At 39.7% G+C, this 19,425-nt stretch overlaps 1 protein-coding gene across 1 annotated transcript in view; it reads left to right on the top strand.

Annotated features, from left to right (window-relative positions):
* MET (MET proto-oncogene, receptor tyrosine kinase) overlaps positions 1 to 19,425 on the top strand; it is a 101,237-nt gene that overhangs the window by 68,193 nt on the left and 13,619 nt on the right. The window contains exons 9-16 of the mRNA XM_041002260.1: positions 583 to 744; positions 1,828 to 1,927; positions 5,116 to 5,334; positions 11,452 to 11,598; positions 13,457 to 13,613; positions 13,800 to 13,940; positions 16,712 to 16,942; positions 19,138 to 19,218. Coding sequence (XP_040858194.1) covers positions 583 to 744; positions 1,828 to 1,927; positions 5,116 to 5,334; positions 11,452 to 11,598; positions 13,457 to 13,613; positions 13,800 to 13,940; positions 16,712 to 16,942; positions 19,138 to 19,218 — 1,238 coding nt within the window. The remainder of the gene's footprint in view (positions 1 to 582; positions 745 to 1,827; positions 1,928 to 5,115; positions 5,335 to 11,451; positions 11,599 to 13,456; positions 13,614 to 13,799; positions 13,941 to 16,711; positions 16,943 to 19,137; positions 19,219 to 19,425) is intronic.

Here is a 19,425-nt window from a genome sequence, read left to right as displayed (position 1 = left end):
AATCCTGACTGCTGCGCTTACGGTTCAAGTCCTTACTAATGCACCTGGGAGGCAGCAGATGATGACCCAAGTTGTTGGAGTCCTGCCCCCTGGTGGCAGAGCCAAGTGAAAGCTCCGTCTCCTGGGTACAGCCCGGCCCAGCCCTGGTCCTTGTGACCATTTGGGGAATGAACTAGCAGATGGGAGATGTCTCTGTCTCTCTCTCTCTGTGTCACTCTGCCTTTCAAATAAATAAAATTGATCTTTCAAAAAAAATATTTATAATTAGTGTTATTTTGGGGAGGGAAGAAATAGGGAATGTTGGGTTTGCAAAGTCATGTTTCTGCTCAGTTTACTCAAGTATCAAAATACTTTCAGGATTGTTTAAAATGAAACATGTCTTTTGTCTACAGTAAGGCTAAGTTTAGGACCCAAACCAATGGCAATAGGACCTAATAGACACGAATTACTTGTGGATCACGTCAGGAAATTCCTGTTTAGTAGCTGTTGAGTTACAGTTTTGATTTTGATTTGTGAATGTATTTCTAAAATATGTATATTTCTAATGACTAAAGTCCCTTTTTTGAATTTTTGTTTGTCTAGCATTTCATACAGTGTTCTGGAGTGTTATACCCCAGCCCAAAGCATCTCAACTGAGTTTCCTGTTAAATTGAAAATAGACCTAGCCAACCGAGAGACAAGTAGTTTCAGTTACCGGGAAGACCCTATTGTCAATGAATTTCATCCAACCAAATCTTTTATTAGGTAAGCAGAAGTTGCTGGCATGTATTAGAAAGTAGGGACTATAAGGATGATTTGGCTGTAGAAGAATAGAAAAAAATTGCAGTTTCATCTCTGGCTTTGATACTATGGAGGGTTTTGTTGTTGTTTATTTGTTGGTTGGTTTTGAAAGCTGCCGTTATAATTCAGAAAAGAAAATTACATGCAGTGATGATGTAAATTTAGATGTTTCTTCCTGTTGCTGAGTTTGTGTTGTGGCTCTTCATTGGAGGGGATGATATTGTGCCAGCTCTGCTTTCAGATCAAGGATGGCCTCCCAATGAAACTGTTGAATTTGTCTGGGCAATAACATGCTGGACTTTCTGCATGGTCCATGCCCACAATGAAGGAATTATGACTGGTTATGAACTGTACTACTGTAATAATATGGAGAAAATCAATATGGGGGGAGGGGTTGGGGGAATCCCAGAGCCTATGGAACTGTGTCATAAAATGAAATAATAATAATAATAAAAGAAAATTACATGCATGTCCTGGACAGAATTTTACTTCATTGATGCCAGTTCACACCAAGAGGCATTTTATCCTATTCTACATTTTAAACAGATAACAGAAAAAAAATCAAGAAGGCATAAGATGTATGCGTGTAAAGCATGGAGACATTAATCTGTATTAAACTTAGAGCACAAAAATGGAATTACCTTTTTCTGTCATGTTTCAGTGTGTTTTTTTGTCTTGGCTGCTTCACACACAGCTTTTTCCTCTTCTGGATTCCTTTTGAGTTATATTTTGTTGGAGAAGGTTCAACTTGCTCTATTTCTATTCATTCTATCAGAATAGCAACAATAGTATTCATTTTTCTTTGTATTTTGTAAGAGAAAAAAATATTTTCTTTTGTATATTTGGTGAATAAAAATATGAATGTATTTCTTTATTTTATGAAATATGAATTTTTAATAATATTTTCAAGTTAAATAAGTTGTTTCCGGAGAAGAATTACCCCCTGAACTTCCACTTGACTTTGGCTATGCCTCTGGAAGTCCCCATATGTGATGAAATTCAACCTCGACTTCTAAACGCTGCTGTTTCTCTCCTCTGTTTGGCCAGTGGCGGGAGCACAATAACAGGTGTTGGAAGAAACCTGGATTCAGTTAGTGTCCCGAGGATGGTAATAAGTGTGCATGAAGCAGGGATGAACTTCACAGTGGTAAGTCCTGGGAGGGCTGCTTCTACTCACAGCTCTGCCTCTCTACCTCTGTCACTTGGCTTCCAGGGTTCAGGGGACATTTGGCTTTTTGCTGTTCATGTTGGCTAGTTACCTTTTCTCCCAGCACAGATCACAGTCATTTTTATTCAACAACTGAAGCGATCTGCAGTCTTGGGCTGACCCCGGAGAGCACAGGCATGAAGAGTGTTTAGGCACAAATGAAGATAATGAGGCAGAATCTGACGTTCTCCTCTGTCTCTTGCATTTAAGGTGGAATACGGCCCCTTTTGTGCTAAGGAAACTCAAGCTGCTGATTCCACTGCAACATTCTTGTCTTCCTAAGCGAATGACACAGTATTCTTAAAACCTGCTGCTTTTCTTACCTTTCTTCTTAACCCTTTGTTAACACATAATGCAATAGCATGCCAAAAAGAAGTCCTGAAAATATTTATGTGAAGTTCTAGAGTTCGGTGCTTTTCCATCTTTCCTCCTATTCGCTAGGTCACCAAAATGCAATTGAAGCCTCCTTAAGAGCCAAGGATCCCTTTTGTGCTCTACAAAATTATGCAGGTCATATTAAAATGGTGGTTTGGGTTTAGACCTTTGGAAAGTTGGAGTTGTTTCCAAAGATTCCATACTTTTTTTTTTATTGTTGTTTTGTATTATCAAACACCATATTCTAGTTGAACTAACGCCCTCAGCCTAGCGCAAATGTTCTAAGTCCTCCCATTCAAGTAGGATCTTGATTGGGCAGCTGACAGATTGAGTTACAGCACTTTTCTTTTAAATTTCCCATCCAATATTTCTTAAAAACCAAAGCCACAGAGTTCTTTAATTAAAAAAACCAATTGGGGCTGAAAAATCAAAGCCAACTCCTCAAACAGTAAGGTCATCTCAAATGAGATTTTTCTTGACCTTCTCAATCAGCCACATTGCATCACCTCTAAAGAGAATTATTGGATTTTTATCATATTCCTGAGAGACTGTACTCCAGGGAATCACAGTACGAAGCAAAGGGCTTTGAAATCAATCCACACTCATGGCCACAAACAAAGTTAGAATACCACTGCTATTCATTTAAAGGATCTCAGTTCCCTACAACTAAACATAACAATTTTTCAGAAACCAAATAACTCTTTTTTGTTGTTAATTGTTTGGTGTTGGCGTGTGATTTTTTTTTTAAGCAAAAATCTCAGAAATTTTTAAATTTATCTAGTAACACCAAACTTCCCTGATTAAAATAATGACTAGGTTTCATTTCTTCTCTGTCACCAGTATCAAGAGGAGCTTTAGAGGCCTTTTAGCTTTATTCATTCACTTGTAATCAAATACTTATGAAAAACTTGTTGGGTAATAGACATAAGGGTGGTTTATCTCAAGGAAGATTCAGACAATGGTTCGGGATGAACTCCATATCTGTTTTCATATTTGGAAGTATATCCTTCTGTTTCTTTAGTTAATACCATGGTAGCCCGGGAGAACTGTGCATGAGAAGTGGACAAAATTTTAAAAATGCAGCTGACTTATTATTTACTATTTTGATATTTACTGGTTTTTTTTCTTGTTTGTAAAGACTACCTTTAAAAGTTGCATATTCCTTTCATATTCCTTACCACTTATTTTCAAGTTGACTATGATGAATTGAATTCAATTATTATTTAACAAATAAAATACTCTTGGTCGGCTCTTACTTAGATATAACATCCAGCACACAATAGTGTTAGGTCTAGTAAGTCCAAATCCTTGAAGTAAAAATTATCTTTTTTTTTTTTTGCAAAATGTGTGTTAGCTTATTAATGTGATTTTTTCCCAGAAGCCTTCAGTGTGCTGTGTACTTTTCAGATTTCTTGTTGCTATGTAGAGAGTTAATGTGATGGCAATAAAATTGCTCACTTGTGTTCAGGATGACAGTTATAAATAGCTTTTAGTGTCAAAACATGAATTTGACATAAAACCAAAGAACATTTCATACATACTATATTCAAGCCTTTATCTACTCACAACATACATTTTTAAATGAAGAATATTTTTTAATTATTTTAAAGAGAAAATATCAAATACCAAATTCTGATTGTGCTTTTTATGTATATCCTGACTTCTTTTTTCTATTGTGGTCATAAGTAATTGTTTTATGTGCAACTATACTTGTCAAAGAAAAGGAAATCTAAGGGATGTTCTTGCTTGTTTATCTTTTCCTTGGGGAGAAAACATAACCATTTAACCTTAAATGTACCGCTTTGTGTTGCTGGTTTTAGTCTAAGTACAATCAAGAGGAAACTACATTTTCTAAAATTCCATAAATTAGAATCCCAAAGTAGAATATTTGAAATCAGAGATAAAAGGGCATGAAATAATAATAGCACAGCTTTTGTAGACTGCAGAGCATAGAAAAAGATTTACCAAAATAAAATGTACAGTGATCAAACAGTATGACATGGGGGTTCAAGCAGTGACTTTAGGAAATAATGGCCTGGGGTTTATTTACCTCTTCTGCCACTCAGAGGTGTGTGATCCGGGTGCACGAACTATGTATGCTCCAAGACCAGTTCTTCATCTGTAGCTGTGTCATCAGAACACTTACCCATAGGCTGGTCATGAGAATTAAATAAAACCGATTTGATGTTTTGCACAGAACAGAATAATCATTAAAAGCTTAAAACACATTGATTACCTACCTACTTAGTTGATTATAATGTTAACCATGCAGTGTTTAGCAGTTAATAAAGTACTTCTCCATGTAGTGTCCCACGTTGTGAACAGCCCTTTAATCTTCATTGCTAAATGAGGAATTCTAACAACAGTGTGTTAGTTCTTACACCTTGTGTCAATGCTAAATTGTGAACCAAGGCCTTCGGCCCTCACAAAGTCCAGCCTCCACTCTGCTCATAGGATGTGAGGTGGCAGTCTCCCTCAGGTGAAGACATGATAATGGAGTGAGAGTCAGCTTCAGATACCTCGCTGTCAGTGCTCTAGGCCAGTGAACCTGCACACTCCTTTGAAGAATGCATTGTTTGGATAATTTAACTTTCCACTGTTTCCAAAATTGTGTGCTTCAGCATTAGGAAGTAAATGCATATTTTTGTCAGAAATGGAGTGTTTTCACTGGATTGATGCAGTTGAAATCAGCAGGTCTCTGGGTGTTGTCAAGCTCTCGTCTGACGGTGGTGGGTAACTGTGTCTCCCCACAGGCGTGTCAGCATCGCTCCAACTCGGAGATCATCTGCTGCACCACTCCTTCCCTACAACAGCTGAACCTGCCCCTCCCCCTGAAAACCAAAGCCTTCTTCATGTTGGATGGGATCCTTTCCAAATACTTTGATCTCACTTATGTGCATAATCCTGTGTTTAAGCCATTTGAAAAGCCAGTGATGATCTCAATGGGCAATGAAAATGTACTGGAAATTAAGGTAAGAAATGCTTCAAACGCTGTCTTAAATCATCAGACTTTACTAACTTCATAACTATTTGAATACAGTTGCACTCGTTCGTTGTATCTTATATCAACAGTAAACTCTGAAAAGAAGCATTTTTGACCTGATAGAAAGGTAAGTATGATCAAGGACCATTTTTTTAATGAAGCATTTGAAAACCTTTGCATGTCTATTTATTTTTAAAGTAGCAAATGCAGGAAACAGATAGATTAAATAGCTCCCTGTGTTGGATTAGCTTGCAGATGTTATACATTCCCCCTGGACATTTTACCTAAATGTGCATATTGCACAATAAAAGGAAGATCGTGGAAGATAATTGTGACTGTTATGATTATGTGCATCATCGCAATACTTAGAATTTCATATCCGGGTGTGGTCATGTCTGAGCTGATTTATAAATGGAAATGAATTCCCACCACGTTAGGAATACATTGCCTCTCAGTATAATTTAATGGAGAATAACAGACCATCTTTTCTAAGCCAGCCTGTTGCACATGAAGAACCCTAAGGCCCAGAAAGGTTAACTGCTGTGATAAGCGCTGAAATCGTGGCAGACCAGAGATTGGAACACATCAATCACGTTTACTTCAAATAACAGTAAAACAGGCAAATTGATCAAGACTTTAACTGCCCAAAGCCCTTAGCCACTAGAAACAGCAAAACATTTATCCTAGGCAGTCACTTTTCTCCAGAAAGATCATCTGAATGCCAGCATAACCAAACATGGAGTAATGAGGCAGTCCTTGTGTAGTGGTATGCAAGGTTCACTCCCTGCAAGCCATATGTTTACAATGAACTGTTCTGTTGTTTCATCTAAATGTTTATCTACAACCCAACCTCTGTGCACACTTGTACAAGTTTACCAACCTCACGATTGTGTTTTGTTCAATAATTAAGCAAGCCCAGCATGAATTAAATGGACACTTGCTTCAATGAACTGTGTGTTTACCACAGCGAAATTCTTTCATCTGCTTCTTTAATTAGTTTTAGAAAGGGAGAAAGAGCTTTTATCACTTCTTTTTTTTTTCAATGAAACTAATCTAGTGTGACCTTTGCTTTCAACAATTACTGTTTGCCATTTGAAAGATTCCATTTGGTTTTTCCTGGTGAAAACAAAGGTTTATGTTCAAATAGTTTTACACCCAAGGAAAGCATCTTTATGTTCCCATATCTATGATGGAAGGATTAGAGATAAATAACTCCTTATCTGCCCTTCCAAGCACAGTCTAATATAGAAAAGACAGCTTCTTTTTCTATAAATTAAATACCCATTATTCAATGTCCTACAAAACTGTTGGACCAAGGAAAACATGAGCTGACATCATCCTCCATCTGTTAGTGGTCTTCCCAACGTGGCTCAAGGGCCTTCAGAGATAGGCAAAAATGCCTCCTTTTCTAAAAAAATAAAAATAATTTGTATTCTTTTTTATTAGTTTTTTTTTCCAAGTATGTAGCACATGGCATGTCACAGAGGAGTAATCTAATAGAGAGGGGGCAGTTTAAGGATTGCCTTTGGTTTCATGAGTCAATCTTTTTCCATACTCCATTTTCCTTCAGTAGAGAATATCAAGAGTGTTATTGTGTGATACTGGTTTTACCCTTGATCAGTTCTTAAGTTGAGCACATTAAGATCTCTGCCTGTCTTAGGGTAGAAATGAAAAATGAAGCATGGAAAAAATATTTTGTTTAAAAAAGTCTATCCTTGGGCAAGCGTTTCAGTGTTTTTATCAAAAGATCATTTTATTTGATGTTATGCTTGCTCAGTGACCATTCAAAAGCTGAGGCCAGAGCATGTGTGTGTTTTTTCAATGAAAGTGCTTTGGGAGAATCATGTGGTTATAGTGGGACTTGCTCTTTATTGCCAAGAAGAGGTCATGCTCCTAAACCAGCCAAGCATGCAAATATTCATTGGCTGAAAAAGAACTTGTGATAGCGTCCAGTCAGCTATGAGACTTGCTAACTCAGTTAACCCAGTGACTACTCCATGGGCAAAGAGCCAGCCAAGTTTGGGTCAGGAAAACACAATAGAAGCCCAGGATCAGTCACTCCGCAACATGAATCATAAATCCTGTGGATGGAGGAGGTAGTTTGTGGTCAAGGTTTCCAGTGCAGCAGGACCAACTATAGACCATGGACGGCGAGCAGCACTGGGTGTCCCTGTGCTCCTGTCAGCCGCAGCCCAGTTTCATAGGAAATTTTATAGTTAACACAGCACTTAACAAACACTCTTTTGAGCATCATAGGGTCCTATGAGGTTGGGAGACCAGGGAGCATTCTTCCCCATTTATAGCTTAGTAAGCACGTTTATAAAGATGAGCTGGTTTGTCTTGGTTCCCCCAGGGGAACAGTAGAAGTAGGGTTCATGCAGACATCTTCATTTTAGATTCTACTAAATTCACTGAACTATAGTGTTTCTTAAATGAATAAGCCTTTTGTGTATACCAAAACACCTTGCATAAATTATATGGTAGATAGAACTCCTGTACCATTCTTTACATGAAGTAACTCTAAGCTTTCTCAGACATTTACAAGTATATTCTGTTTTAAAAAAAATAAAACAACAAAAAAAAAACCATTTTTCTCTTCACTATCCTATCATATGATTTGTTGTGCCTAAGCAAGTTTTTTGAGTGCAGAAATGTGCAGTATTTAGTGCTAGAATGAGGATGGCCTGGTACTGCCCTGAAAGATTTAGTTACTATGGAGAATTTAAGAATATATCGGAACAGATATACTTCCAAATTCTAGTTGGGAGAACTTTGCTAACACAGGAAAAAGGAGGCAGGAAGGTGAGCTAAAGCAGGAAGCAGGGACTAAAGCTATGACATCATGAGAACCAGAACAAATGGAAATTAGGCATTAGTGTCTGAGCACAGAAAGTTCTAGAAGGGTGCATCATTGAACGAGACCTGCCCATGTGTACCCCAGAAGGAGCCAGAAGTTCTCACCCAAGCCAGGGTAAAATGAAAGGGTACATTTCTGAGGGACAATGCAGCCAGCATCGAGGCAAGTCTTGCCGTTCACAGTGCATTTAGCTCACTTTAAACCAACTATTTCCATGCTGCACACATTAGTAGACATTCCATGAAAATAAATATATATTCCCGGGCCCTTGGACAACACTGATGATTTTGTAGTGCCTAACAATGCAGTTCCCCAGGTAAATAGTAAAAGTCCCCGAGGAGCAGTGAGGGAACCAGCCCTGTTTGGGTTTACTTGGCTCTGCCATTCCCAAAACACCCGTGGAACTCGGTAGTGATGCTTTGTGTGAAGGACATTTGGTCTCCTCTAAGCTCAGGGCCTCCTACTTTCTTGACCACCTTCACTGATTTTCTGCTCTCCACCTTCCTGGTTTGTAAACTATTGCCTGGCTGGGTCGTGCTGCCCGCACACACCTTGATGATTACCCCAGGCCCACCTTGTGGCCTCCTATGCATGTGAAAACTTACAAGACACTCTGGTGTTACAAACTTTAAGTGTCAAAGCCTAGCCATTTTGCATGAACGTCCAGGCCTGAGTCCTGGCTAGAAACATGTTGTACCTGGATGGAATCGGAGAGGAGAAGTGGATCAAGGAACATACTGACTGACACCTTGGCAGTAGCTTTCATTTTAGAAATAAATCCTTTAGAACATGACAGCGAGAGGCAGAAACGCTTCCTTATATTCTCTGGTGATGGCACAAACTAAGATAGTAAGCAGATTTTGTACCAAATGGAATGTGATTTTTCCTTTGAGCTCCTCTGATACACAAAAATAGGTGGCCAGTGTCACTTTTGTGATATCAGGGATTTTTGGCTTTTAAAATTACTTCGTGGACACTCGGTATGTGTGATTTAAACCTTAAGATGCCACTTGAGGGTGGGCAGTGTGATGGCTCAGTGGCTAAATTCTTACCTTGGAAATACTAGGATCCCATATGGGTACTAGTTTGTGTCCAGGCTGCTCCAGTTTCTATTCAGCTCCCTGCTTGTGGCCTGGGAAAACAGTAGGGATGGCCTAAGGCCACCCTGCACCTGTGTGGGAGATCTGGAAGAAGCTCCTGGCTTCAGATCAGGCCATTGTAGCCATTTTGGAAGTGAACCAGCAGATGGAGGCTCTTTCTATGTCTCCTTCTCTCCATAAATCTGTTGTGCGTTTCCAATAAAAACAAATTTTTAATTTTAAAAAAATGCCGCTTGAGTTGTGGCTCTGAATCTGCTAACATACACCCTGGGAAACCCCAGGTGATGGCTCAAGCATTTGGGTTTCTGCCATATGTCTGGACGCGAAGTTCGGAGCTCCCGGCTTGAGCCTGGCCCCAGCCTCCAGCTGCTCCAAGCATTTGGGGAGCAGGCCTGTAGACAGAGAGGCGTGCTCAGTCCCCTCCCGCCTCCACTCTCCTCCATCATCCCTCACTCCCAAATATTTTAATTGTTGCATGTAGAAAGCTGGCAGTCATTTCATAGAAAAGTCATTGTCCCTCATGTGTTGTTCCTTGTTAGGCAGCCATGAAAAAGGGTCCAGTGACTTGGTTGTATCTTAGAGAAGCCTTTTGCACCATCCAAGGAGACCTGGAAGCTGAAGGGATGAAAGGTGGAAATGTAAATGCAGGGTGTTCATCCCTTCTCCTAATCTTGGTTATTATCTAAGTGAGAGAGACACATTTTAATCCCGCTCATAAATCAGGCCTCTTGCTCCTTTAATGCATCGCTTTGAGGGTCTCTGAATTCCCTCCAGAATTCCTTCACCTCCTCAGACCCAACCAACACATTGTCCTTCGAAGCCCCAGAGTGACTCATGAGTGGCCGACCCTGCCCCTAGAAATGGCACAGGGGCAGGGTACGCCTATTCACATGTTTTCTTGGACCGCAGTTTCATGTTAGAAAGCAGGATCCTCTTGGAACTTCTTTTCCTGGAGTAGTATCGCGTGTCTACTGAGATTGGAAATGCTGGATGGGAAAACAGTATGTGGATCGAAAGATCATACAAAACAACACTGCTGCTGCTTTTTGTTCATAATGAAAATATTCATAGGTTTTGATTTATGTCTCCTCAAACTAATGGCTTGTTTAATAAATCACTGTTCTCACTCAGTCTTGATATGAGAAATTGCCATCTCTGTTCGCATTGCCTTCCCAAGGCTGATTCCTGGCTTCTTCAACAGAATGTTACATTTTAGAAATGTGTCACAGTAACTTCCATTAACTAAATCTAGCAAATTGAGTAAATCCTCCAAAAATATATAGCTTTTACTTTGTCATTCAAAATAATGTTCTAAGATCATAATAAGGGTGATGTAGCGTCTTACAAGAATTTTTTTAAAGGGCAGACATTAGACTTTAACTGTGATGTGCCTCAGAGTAGCTGGCTTTGAGTCAGAGATCTGCAAAGTTCAGCCTTCTGTTACCGCTCACCCAGGAAGGCACAGGTGGCTCAACAGCCCTGTCATCCACGTGGGACATCCAGGTGAGGTGTCACGCTCCTAGCTTCAGTTTGGCTGTTGTAGTAAGAGTGAAGCAGTGCATAAAATATTTTCTCTCTCTCTCTGCCTTCCAAATAATTAACTTTTTAGAATTTGTTGTTTAAAAAAAAATCAAATTCATTTGTGTATTGAACTATTGAAAAAACTACACAAACTTAAACAGAAAAAAAAGGCATATATGTACACAAGCTAATTACTTCAGCTCTGTGGAGATGGGACCCGGGTATTCGTATTTTTTGAGATCCCAGCCAGAGTGTTGTGTCTTTAGGTGGTGCAAAAATTCAGGCTCTAAATTGCTTTACGTGTGTGTGTGTGTGTGTGTGTGTGTGTGTGTGTGGGGTGTGAAACCTAATTCCCATTGAGGATATTAATAAGAGGATCATAGGTAAGAATTGTTGGTGGTGGTAAGAATGTCCAACTAAGAATCTGCTCAGTTTTTTTTCAAATCCAAGTTGATGCAAAAGTGTAATTCCTAATTAGTGCCCTGCGACAGGCACTTCCATCATTCCATTCCCATGAAAATGAACATTGAAATCACATGCCTTTTTGTGGTATATTTATATACTTTCATAATTGTTAGCATTCCTGCAAAACTGTGAAGTGTTAACAGCCTTTTCCCCCCTCTTCCAGGGAAATGATATTGACCCTGAAGCAGTTAAAGGTGAAGTGTTAAAAGTTGGAAATAAGAGCTGTGAGAACATATACTCACTTTCTGAAGCCGTCTTGTGCACAGTCCCCAATGACCTGCTGAAATTGAACAGTGAACTAAATATAGAGGTGGGATTCCTGCATTCCTCTCAGGATGTAAATAAAGATGCCAGTGTAATTATGTCACTCGCAGGCTTAAAATAAATCATTAAAGCTCATCAACTCAACCTCAGTTCCTAGATGTTATTTTAGAATGAGTGGGATTTTTTTTTCCCCCCTTGGGTATCAGATGGTCTCAAAGGTCCTTTCCACCCACACTGCTCTCCGTCTTGCCACACTCTTGCCAGTGTTTGCTGAAACTGTCAGGAGGGAGTGCCTATGTGCTCACAGACCAACAGACCAGAGCCAGTATGCTCCTTCCCACTGCTTCCAAATGCATGGAAGCCATTAGCTAAAGAAGATGTGTGCACTGCATAGAGTAAAGTGAGGAGAAAGCTAGTTTGCAGTAACTTCTTTCGTGTAAACAGGTAAATCAGATAATCTAGGACAACAGTTCTTTCTTTATTGTTTTTTTTTTTTTTGAAGTACAGTTTAATTGTGGTTTAACTCCCATGCCTTAAAATTGGCCCAGTTTAATTGCACAGCTGAGTGGATCTGAGGCTATGATACTGTTAATTTCTTTAAATTGCAGTGAAAATATGTAATAGAATGGTGTTCTTAATGTGGCATATAGTTAAATTTACAGTGTTTTATAACCATCACCAGTGTCCAGTTGAAGAACTTGTCTCATTACCCTAAATAGTAATCATTAAGCAGTTAACTCCACATTCTGTCTATGCCCCGGGGCCTGGTCATTCTACTTTGTGTCTCTGTGAGTTTGTCTTTTCTAGAGAGTTTATATCAAAGGACTCACACACATCTGTCCTTGGATCACTGACTCCTCTGCTTAGCATAATATCTTCGAGGCTCATGGTTCTTGTATCAAATTTTCATTGCTTTCTTTAAGTAAGTAACATTCTGTTGTATACACATCACATTTTATTTACCCAAGTGTGAGTGAATTTGAAGCATTCCTGCAGTCTTTTAAAAGCAACAGAACAGCAAACTACAAAAAAAATTAGAATATCTAAGGCTGAATCATGATATTAGTATTGCTATTTAAGAATCATTAATCATAAAAATCATAAAACATGGGAGCCAGAAAGAATATCCAAGATTTCTTCTGTTATCCAAATTTAAATAAAAATAATTTGAGACTTCATTGTCTCATAGTGATACCATAAATATTTACTATTTACTCTTTAACAAAGATTTATTGATTTTTATTTAGAAAGTCAGATATACAGAGGGGAGGAGAGATAGAGAGCAAGATCTTCTGTCTGCTAATTCACTCCCCAAGTGGCCACAACAGCTGGAGCTGAGCCAATCCAAAGCCAGGAGCCCAGAGCCTCTTCTGGGTATTCCACTTGGGTGCAAGGTGCCAAGACTTTGGGCCGTGCTCAACTGCTTTCCCAGGCCATAAGCAGGGAGCTAGATGGGAAATGAGGCTGGCAGAATTAGAACCAGCACCCATATGGGATCCCAGCACATTCAGGGTGAGGACTTCAGCAGCTAGGCTACTGCACTGGGCCCATGAATACTTACTCTTTATCAAAGTCTTCTTTTCCTCCACCCCAACCTTCCAGGACAAACTCAGTGTCCGATTATCTCCGTTCCTTACTATTCATTCATACTTCTATTGCATTATGATCCCCTATTGTGAGTCTCCGCTTGTATGAGTCAGTTTCTTGAGATCACAGACTTCTTTGTCTGCTAATTATTTAATACTGAATAAGAATCAAGGAATCTCCTGTTATTCTAAAAGCAATTATACCAGAGCAGTGTTAACAAGGTGGTATTGTGAGCCCAGAGGGATTGTGATTCTGCCTGGGTAGTGTCTTTTGTATCTATCATGACTGAACTCTGACTTTTTCTGTCTTTTATTTAGTGGCAGCAAGCAGTTTCTTCAACCGTCCTTGGAAAAGTAATAGTCCAACCAGACCAGAATTTTATGGGATTGATTATTGGTGTTGTCTCAATATCAATAATACTTTTGTTAGTACTTGTGCTATTCCTCTGGCTGAAAAAGAGAAAGCGAATTAAAGGTACTGTTCTCTCACTGTTTTCATAAGTTATTCTGGGAATAGAAATACTCATGCAGTCATGGACTCATGTCTGCTTACTTATACACAATTCATCAAACCTGTGATTTCTGAGCCCTGGTTCAAAGTCGGCCAGGATCCGCCACAGTCCAGTCTGTAACAAGCTCATTCTTTCTCTCTCTTTTAAAGATCTAGGCAGTGAATTGGTTCGCTATGATGCAAGAGTTCACACTCCTCATTTGGATAGGCTTGTAAGTGCCCGAAGCGTAAGCCCAACGACTGAAATGGTTTCAAATGAGTCCGTAGACTACCGAGCTACTTTTCCGGAAGGTAAATTTCAGTTTAGTGTAGTGTTCCGAGAAATACCTGCATTTGTATACCTCAGTGGGTTGTGAATGTTTTGTTTATTGTTGGTTGTGCCTTTATCCTCTTACAAAAATTGAAGTATTTGTCTCTGCCAAGCAAGTGTTTCATTGGACACAAAATTACATTGTTCTTACTTTAAAATGATCACATGTGTTATCATTTTAGAGTCTTTGGGCTTTCTTCCCATAAGTTAATTTTAAAATTATTTGAGCAAAGGAAACTTGTGTAATCTAAGTATAATGCTAAGACAGTGTGAGGCTCTCTTTACCAAGCTAGCAAGAGTTTAGCTGAAAACACAGTTATTTAAATCAGTTCAAGCATCTCAGCTATATATATATGTATATTTTTTTTTAATCTGTTAAACCCCAAACATTTAAGATATATCATTGGGAATCTTTTCTCATTGAATTGTTATTGTGCAGCTTTTTGCCTACTATATTTCAGAATTGGAGCACATTTTGAAAATTGTCCCAAGAAAAACCTTCAGTTATTCTATTTAAAAAGGAGGGGTCTGCATCATCTGCCTGGCAAAATGCTAGGCCTCATGATGTCAGTTACCCAAAGCTTTTCACATTGTTTTATTTCCAATCTCCTGGTGCGAGCAAAGTGTCTGTGCTGTATGAGCTCCATTATCTTTAGAAGTTACAGGACGTGAGTCAAATGCAAGCATTTCCCTGGTTGAATATTTACCATTAAACAAATGCAGTGAGTCACGGGGCAGTTGGGAGTCCTGGAAAAGTTAGCACCGGCTCATCCAAAACTTTACCAGAGTCATGGGGCACCCAACATCTTAACTTTTTCAACAGTTATTGCCTCTCATTTTTTGAAGTTCATATTATTTCCACAGAGCACTAGTAAACCCTGACTTTGTCTATGTGATTCCATTTGCCTTTAAAGCCCAGTCCTTTAGCTGTCTGGGTAAGCCAAACCCATGTTATAGTTTGACATTTAGATCCAGTTACTCTCTGTTGACACGAAATAGCTTTAATCTGAAATCCTCAAAATTAAATGCCTTTTTTAAAAAAATCCTTGCCTATTTAGACTCCTTATTCACCAAATCTCTGGCGTCCTTGCTAAGAAAGCTGAATTTTCTCCTCCTGTCTCTTCCTTGGAGATGTGGGAAGATGAAATAGGAAAAGGAATCATGAGGAAGTAGATGCGCAGTAGACCCTGAGAAAGAGGCAACTGAAGAGCTGTCCTCTGTTACAGTCGGGAACACCTTGACAGTCTTTTTCACGGAGGCCTAAAGTTCTGTGTGGTGTACACCAAAGTCAGGCATTCATAGATTAGACCGGTTTCTGCACATATTTTTACTGAGCTAAAGGGTTAGTAGAACACCTTGCCAAGGACTTCTTCCCGTGGTCACCAAGGAGTGCCCTCAGTCCCTACACTCCTGAGAAGTTAGAAAATTCATCTCCAGGGTGTAAACGTTTGGGAAATGAATAGTTTAGAGAGAGTCATTTGCATTTCCAGTATCCTGGGAATGGTTTGGAGAACCTGACTCCTTGGGATTGAAGGAACCCATCTGGGCTCCTCCTTTCCCTGATCCTCCCAACACCCTTCCTTGAAGGCCACACCTGAGTTACTTCCAGCCAGCTACTACCCCGCCTATAGATGACTCCCCAGCTTTCCTGAAACTACTGTTCAAACTGAAGTGCTCTAGCCCGGCTCATTTATTATTAAGCTGTCTATGTGGAAGACACTAGAAATGTTCCAGTGGGGTTTGGAATAGTTAAGGTACACCTGACCACATTTCTCAAGTTCTGATTCCCTTATTCCTTTGCAGAAAAGCTATTTTTGGTGCCAGTAGGGCCTCCTTCCCATATAAACTTCTTCCCATGTTTTGTACTGATACATTTCATTGCCCTGCCTCATTTTTCTTAAGCTCAGGTGCTACAGTCAGGATCTACATGGGGTCCCAGTGAAAAGGGCAAAGCAACTGGTGGCTCCTTCGCCCTATGTAGCAATTAAGCATTAACACAGTTCCTCACTCCTGGGGTGGAAAAGGCTTCTTACAAAACAGAAGCTTACCTGAGACTTTTAAGCTAATCATAACACCCACTACTAGAACCAGGGCTGTTCTCCATACAGTGGAGAATTTACCACTGCGTGGAAAGCTTTCTGTTTGCACATTTATCACTACGTAATTGTAGCCATATATACACAGAGAGATATGCACTCATCTTTGTGTGTGTATGTCTCTATGTCACATGGTTCACTACGTAAGTTTTAACTTGGCCAGGAATCAGTGTAAGCTTGTGTCATGCTAATTAATTCCACCAATAAACCCAAGTCTCTCTAAATGTTTTTTTCTTTTTATTTTGTTACACTTGAGCTGGACCTTTTTTGAGACTTCTCAGTGGCTTAGCTGTCCTTGCTACATCTCAGTCTTTAGAATACACTAGTCATGTGTTCAAACATAAACTTTAGGCATAGTTTTTTTACTATCCATAAAAATGTAAGGAAATGAAGAGGTAATTAACCTTTTGAAGTTTATGTTCAATGTAAGTACTCTATAAGATGCTTGTATATGTAAGCCAGTATCTTTTCCCAATTTATTATCATTGTTATCAAAGCAGTTACTTGATAAAGGCTCCTCCTAGCCACATGCGATGGTATGAGCACCCTATCTTTAATTGTAGAGTTCAGACTTCTTTATTAACCCAACTTGAAACCTCTCTCTCAGTCTTAAGTCAGTTTTCACTGTTTCCTAATGGTTTCACTTTATCTTGCAGACCAGTTTCCTAACTCGTCTCAGAATGGATCGTGCAGACAAGTGCAGTATCCTCTGGCAGACCTGTCTCCCATCCTGACTAGTGGAGACTCTGATCTATCCAGTCCGTTACTGCAAAATACTGTCCACATTGACCTCAGTGCTCTAAATCCAGAGCTGGTCCAGGCCGTCCAGCACGTAGTGATCGGACCGAGTAGCCTGATTGTGCATTTCAATGAAGTCATAGGAAGAGGTAAGTATTTCCACTCGTATTTCTTGTTACGGTTTTCCAGTAAGCATTTTATCTCCTGCCTTTGCAGATTAGGAACTTAGACAATGGTGAGAGCCACTGACAGCACTGATAATAGCATGCTTGATTTCTGTCCTGCCAAAATGTAGCCAGGCAAATCAGATCCGTGGGGATTTGCTCCTGTGCCTGAAGGCAATCGGGTTATCACCCCAACCTATTTTAAATAAATCACATTCCTTTCTCATCTTTCTGTCCTGCTGGCAACTACAATTTCTTGGAAGCTGCAGTTTACTCCCCTTTTAAAATCATTCCTTTCAGCTCAAATACTTTCACTCATAGCTCCCTCCGGTCTTTACCATGAGCGCAGTGACAAAGTCCACCAAGTCTTGGTTTATAGCACTTTGTACCCTGCTGGATAGCGTCAGAAGACAGGGAGTTTATAGCATTCCCCTGATCTGAAGCAACAAATATCATCTCCATCGCACTCCAGTTTCTTTATACAAAGAACGAGTATTTTATAGTAAGCTAGCAAGAGCAGCAGTACCAACTGGAATAAGCCACAATAGAGGAAGTATTTACCAGGAAAAGAAGCCAATTAGAAGTCAGGAAATAAACTCTATTTCCCCCACTCCCACCTTTTCCCCTGTAAAGCTTTTACCCTTAATACTGAATGGCCTCTGGCCCCTTTTATTCTACGTATGCCACAAGAGGTTGTGCAGGTCTATGCCATCACGATGCGGGAGAAGCTAATGACATGCAGGCCTGACATGAACACAAGGCCTTCTCGATTTGCCGTGGGGGCACCTGCACAGTGCTCCTTCACACACCAGGGAGGTTTAATCCTGAACGTGCACCTCTTTCCCTGGAAGCAGCTTCACCATCACAAACCTGCTTCCAGGACTCATGTGAGAGCCATATGTCTTTCTCTTAGCAACCCATAAAATCCAGTCATTGGACCCCTTTTAGAGTGTATGGCCTCACTAGATATGGTCTAGTCTTGTAATATTAGATATTTAAAAAACGAAAATGGCAATTACCTTTTAAAGTAGCACTCATTAAAAACTCTGTAAATACTAAATATCTTCTATGTGTGTGTTTTTCTCCAGTGGACTGTATGCACTCAATAGCACAGGTTTTATTTTATTCACCTGTGCATCATAAAAAGGTACCCTAATGCCTGATACTCACATAGTAGGCACTTGGCTGGCTGCATTAACTAACTGATGAATGACTTACACAACCATCAAATGCTGGCACCTCTGGGGAAAATTACTGCCACTGGATGAACGGCTGCCATTGGGAAGATGATGTGGTTAAAGCCAGAAAGAATTGCATGAAATGAGTCAGTGAATTTTCTTCATCTGGACAACTATGTTTCAGTTTCTGCCAACCTGGCTTACGTAGTAGCCAGTGACTAATGGGGAAATCCTTATTCTAGATGTAATACTAATTTATTTCTCATGGCAACATTTTTATTTCAGTTTGGTTTACTGGAATATAGGTAGCTGATTTGATTTCTTATGAGTGAAATTTTATTATTACTGTGCTTCAAAAATGTTTAATCCTTAAAAATAATAAATTTTACTTACAAGGCAGATGTTACCACTATTTTCAGTAGTCCCAGAAGGCCTGCAAATTTTATTAGATAAGCCTTTAATAGCAGTCATATCACCTATAGGCTTTGCCATATGTTAAATAATCACGTTGCTTCTTTCTTCAGCTGAGATGTACTGCATAACTACATAGACACAAACTCGGGGTGAGCTTTTTATGCCGCTGTTAAGAAAGCTTCTGGGATACCCACACTTGATGGCAGGTGTTTGGGTTCCAGTCTCAGCCCCATTTTCAATTCCAGCTTCTTTTCGGTCTGTACCCTAGGAAGTGTCAGTTGATGCTCAAATAGTTAGGCTCCCGCCAGCCATGTCGGAGGCCCAGACTGAACCCATGGTGCTGGGTAAGCCCCAACTGTTGTTGGCATTTGGAGGGAGGTCTCTCTCACCCCTTCTGCCTTTCCAACTGTTTTTATTTTTTTTTAATGTACACAAATATAGCGGTATTATTGCTTGGAAGCATACAAAACAGTGTGTTTGTTTTCCCGCATGAAAAGAAAAGGAAATGAAGGTCATGAAGATCTGAATGAATGCCTGTTCATAGTTAAATGTTAATGAAGCACTAACCAAATTCCCTCCTTCTCCTAGGGCATTTTGGTTGTGTCTATCATGGGACTTTGTTGGACAACGATGGCAAGAAGATTCATTGTGCTGTGAAATCTTTGAATAGTAAGCTACACTTTACATAGAACAGTGGAATAAATGTTTGCAATTTGCAAACCAATAAATAGCTCATTGTTGTGTGGAAAAGTCAGCTACTGCTAAAATTATGGGTCCAACCTAGAAAATTTGCCCTAAACTCTTACTTGAGTACTTCCCCTGAAATCTCCCTTTAAAGTCCTCATAAGTAAGGGTGTTGGCAAAACGAGGTTATGG

Source organism: Ochotona curzoniae, unplaced genomic scaffold (assembly GCF_017591425.1).
Source record: "Ochotona curzoniae isolate NIBS_2020 unplaced genomic scaffold, NIBS_Ocur_1.0 scaffold_2476, whole genome shotgun sequence".
In the NCBI taxonomy this organism is placed as follows: Eukaryota; Metazoa; Chordata; class Mammalia; order Lagomorpha; family Ochotonidae; genus Ochotona; species Ochotona curzoniae.
This window is presented reverse-complemented; position numbering and strand designations above follow the sequence as displayed.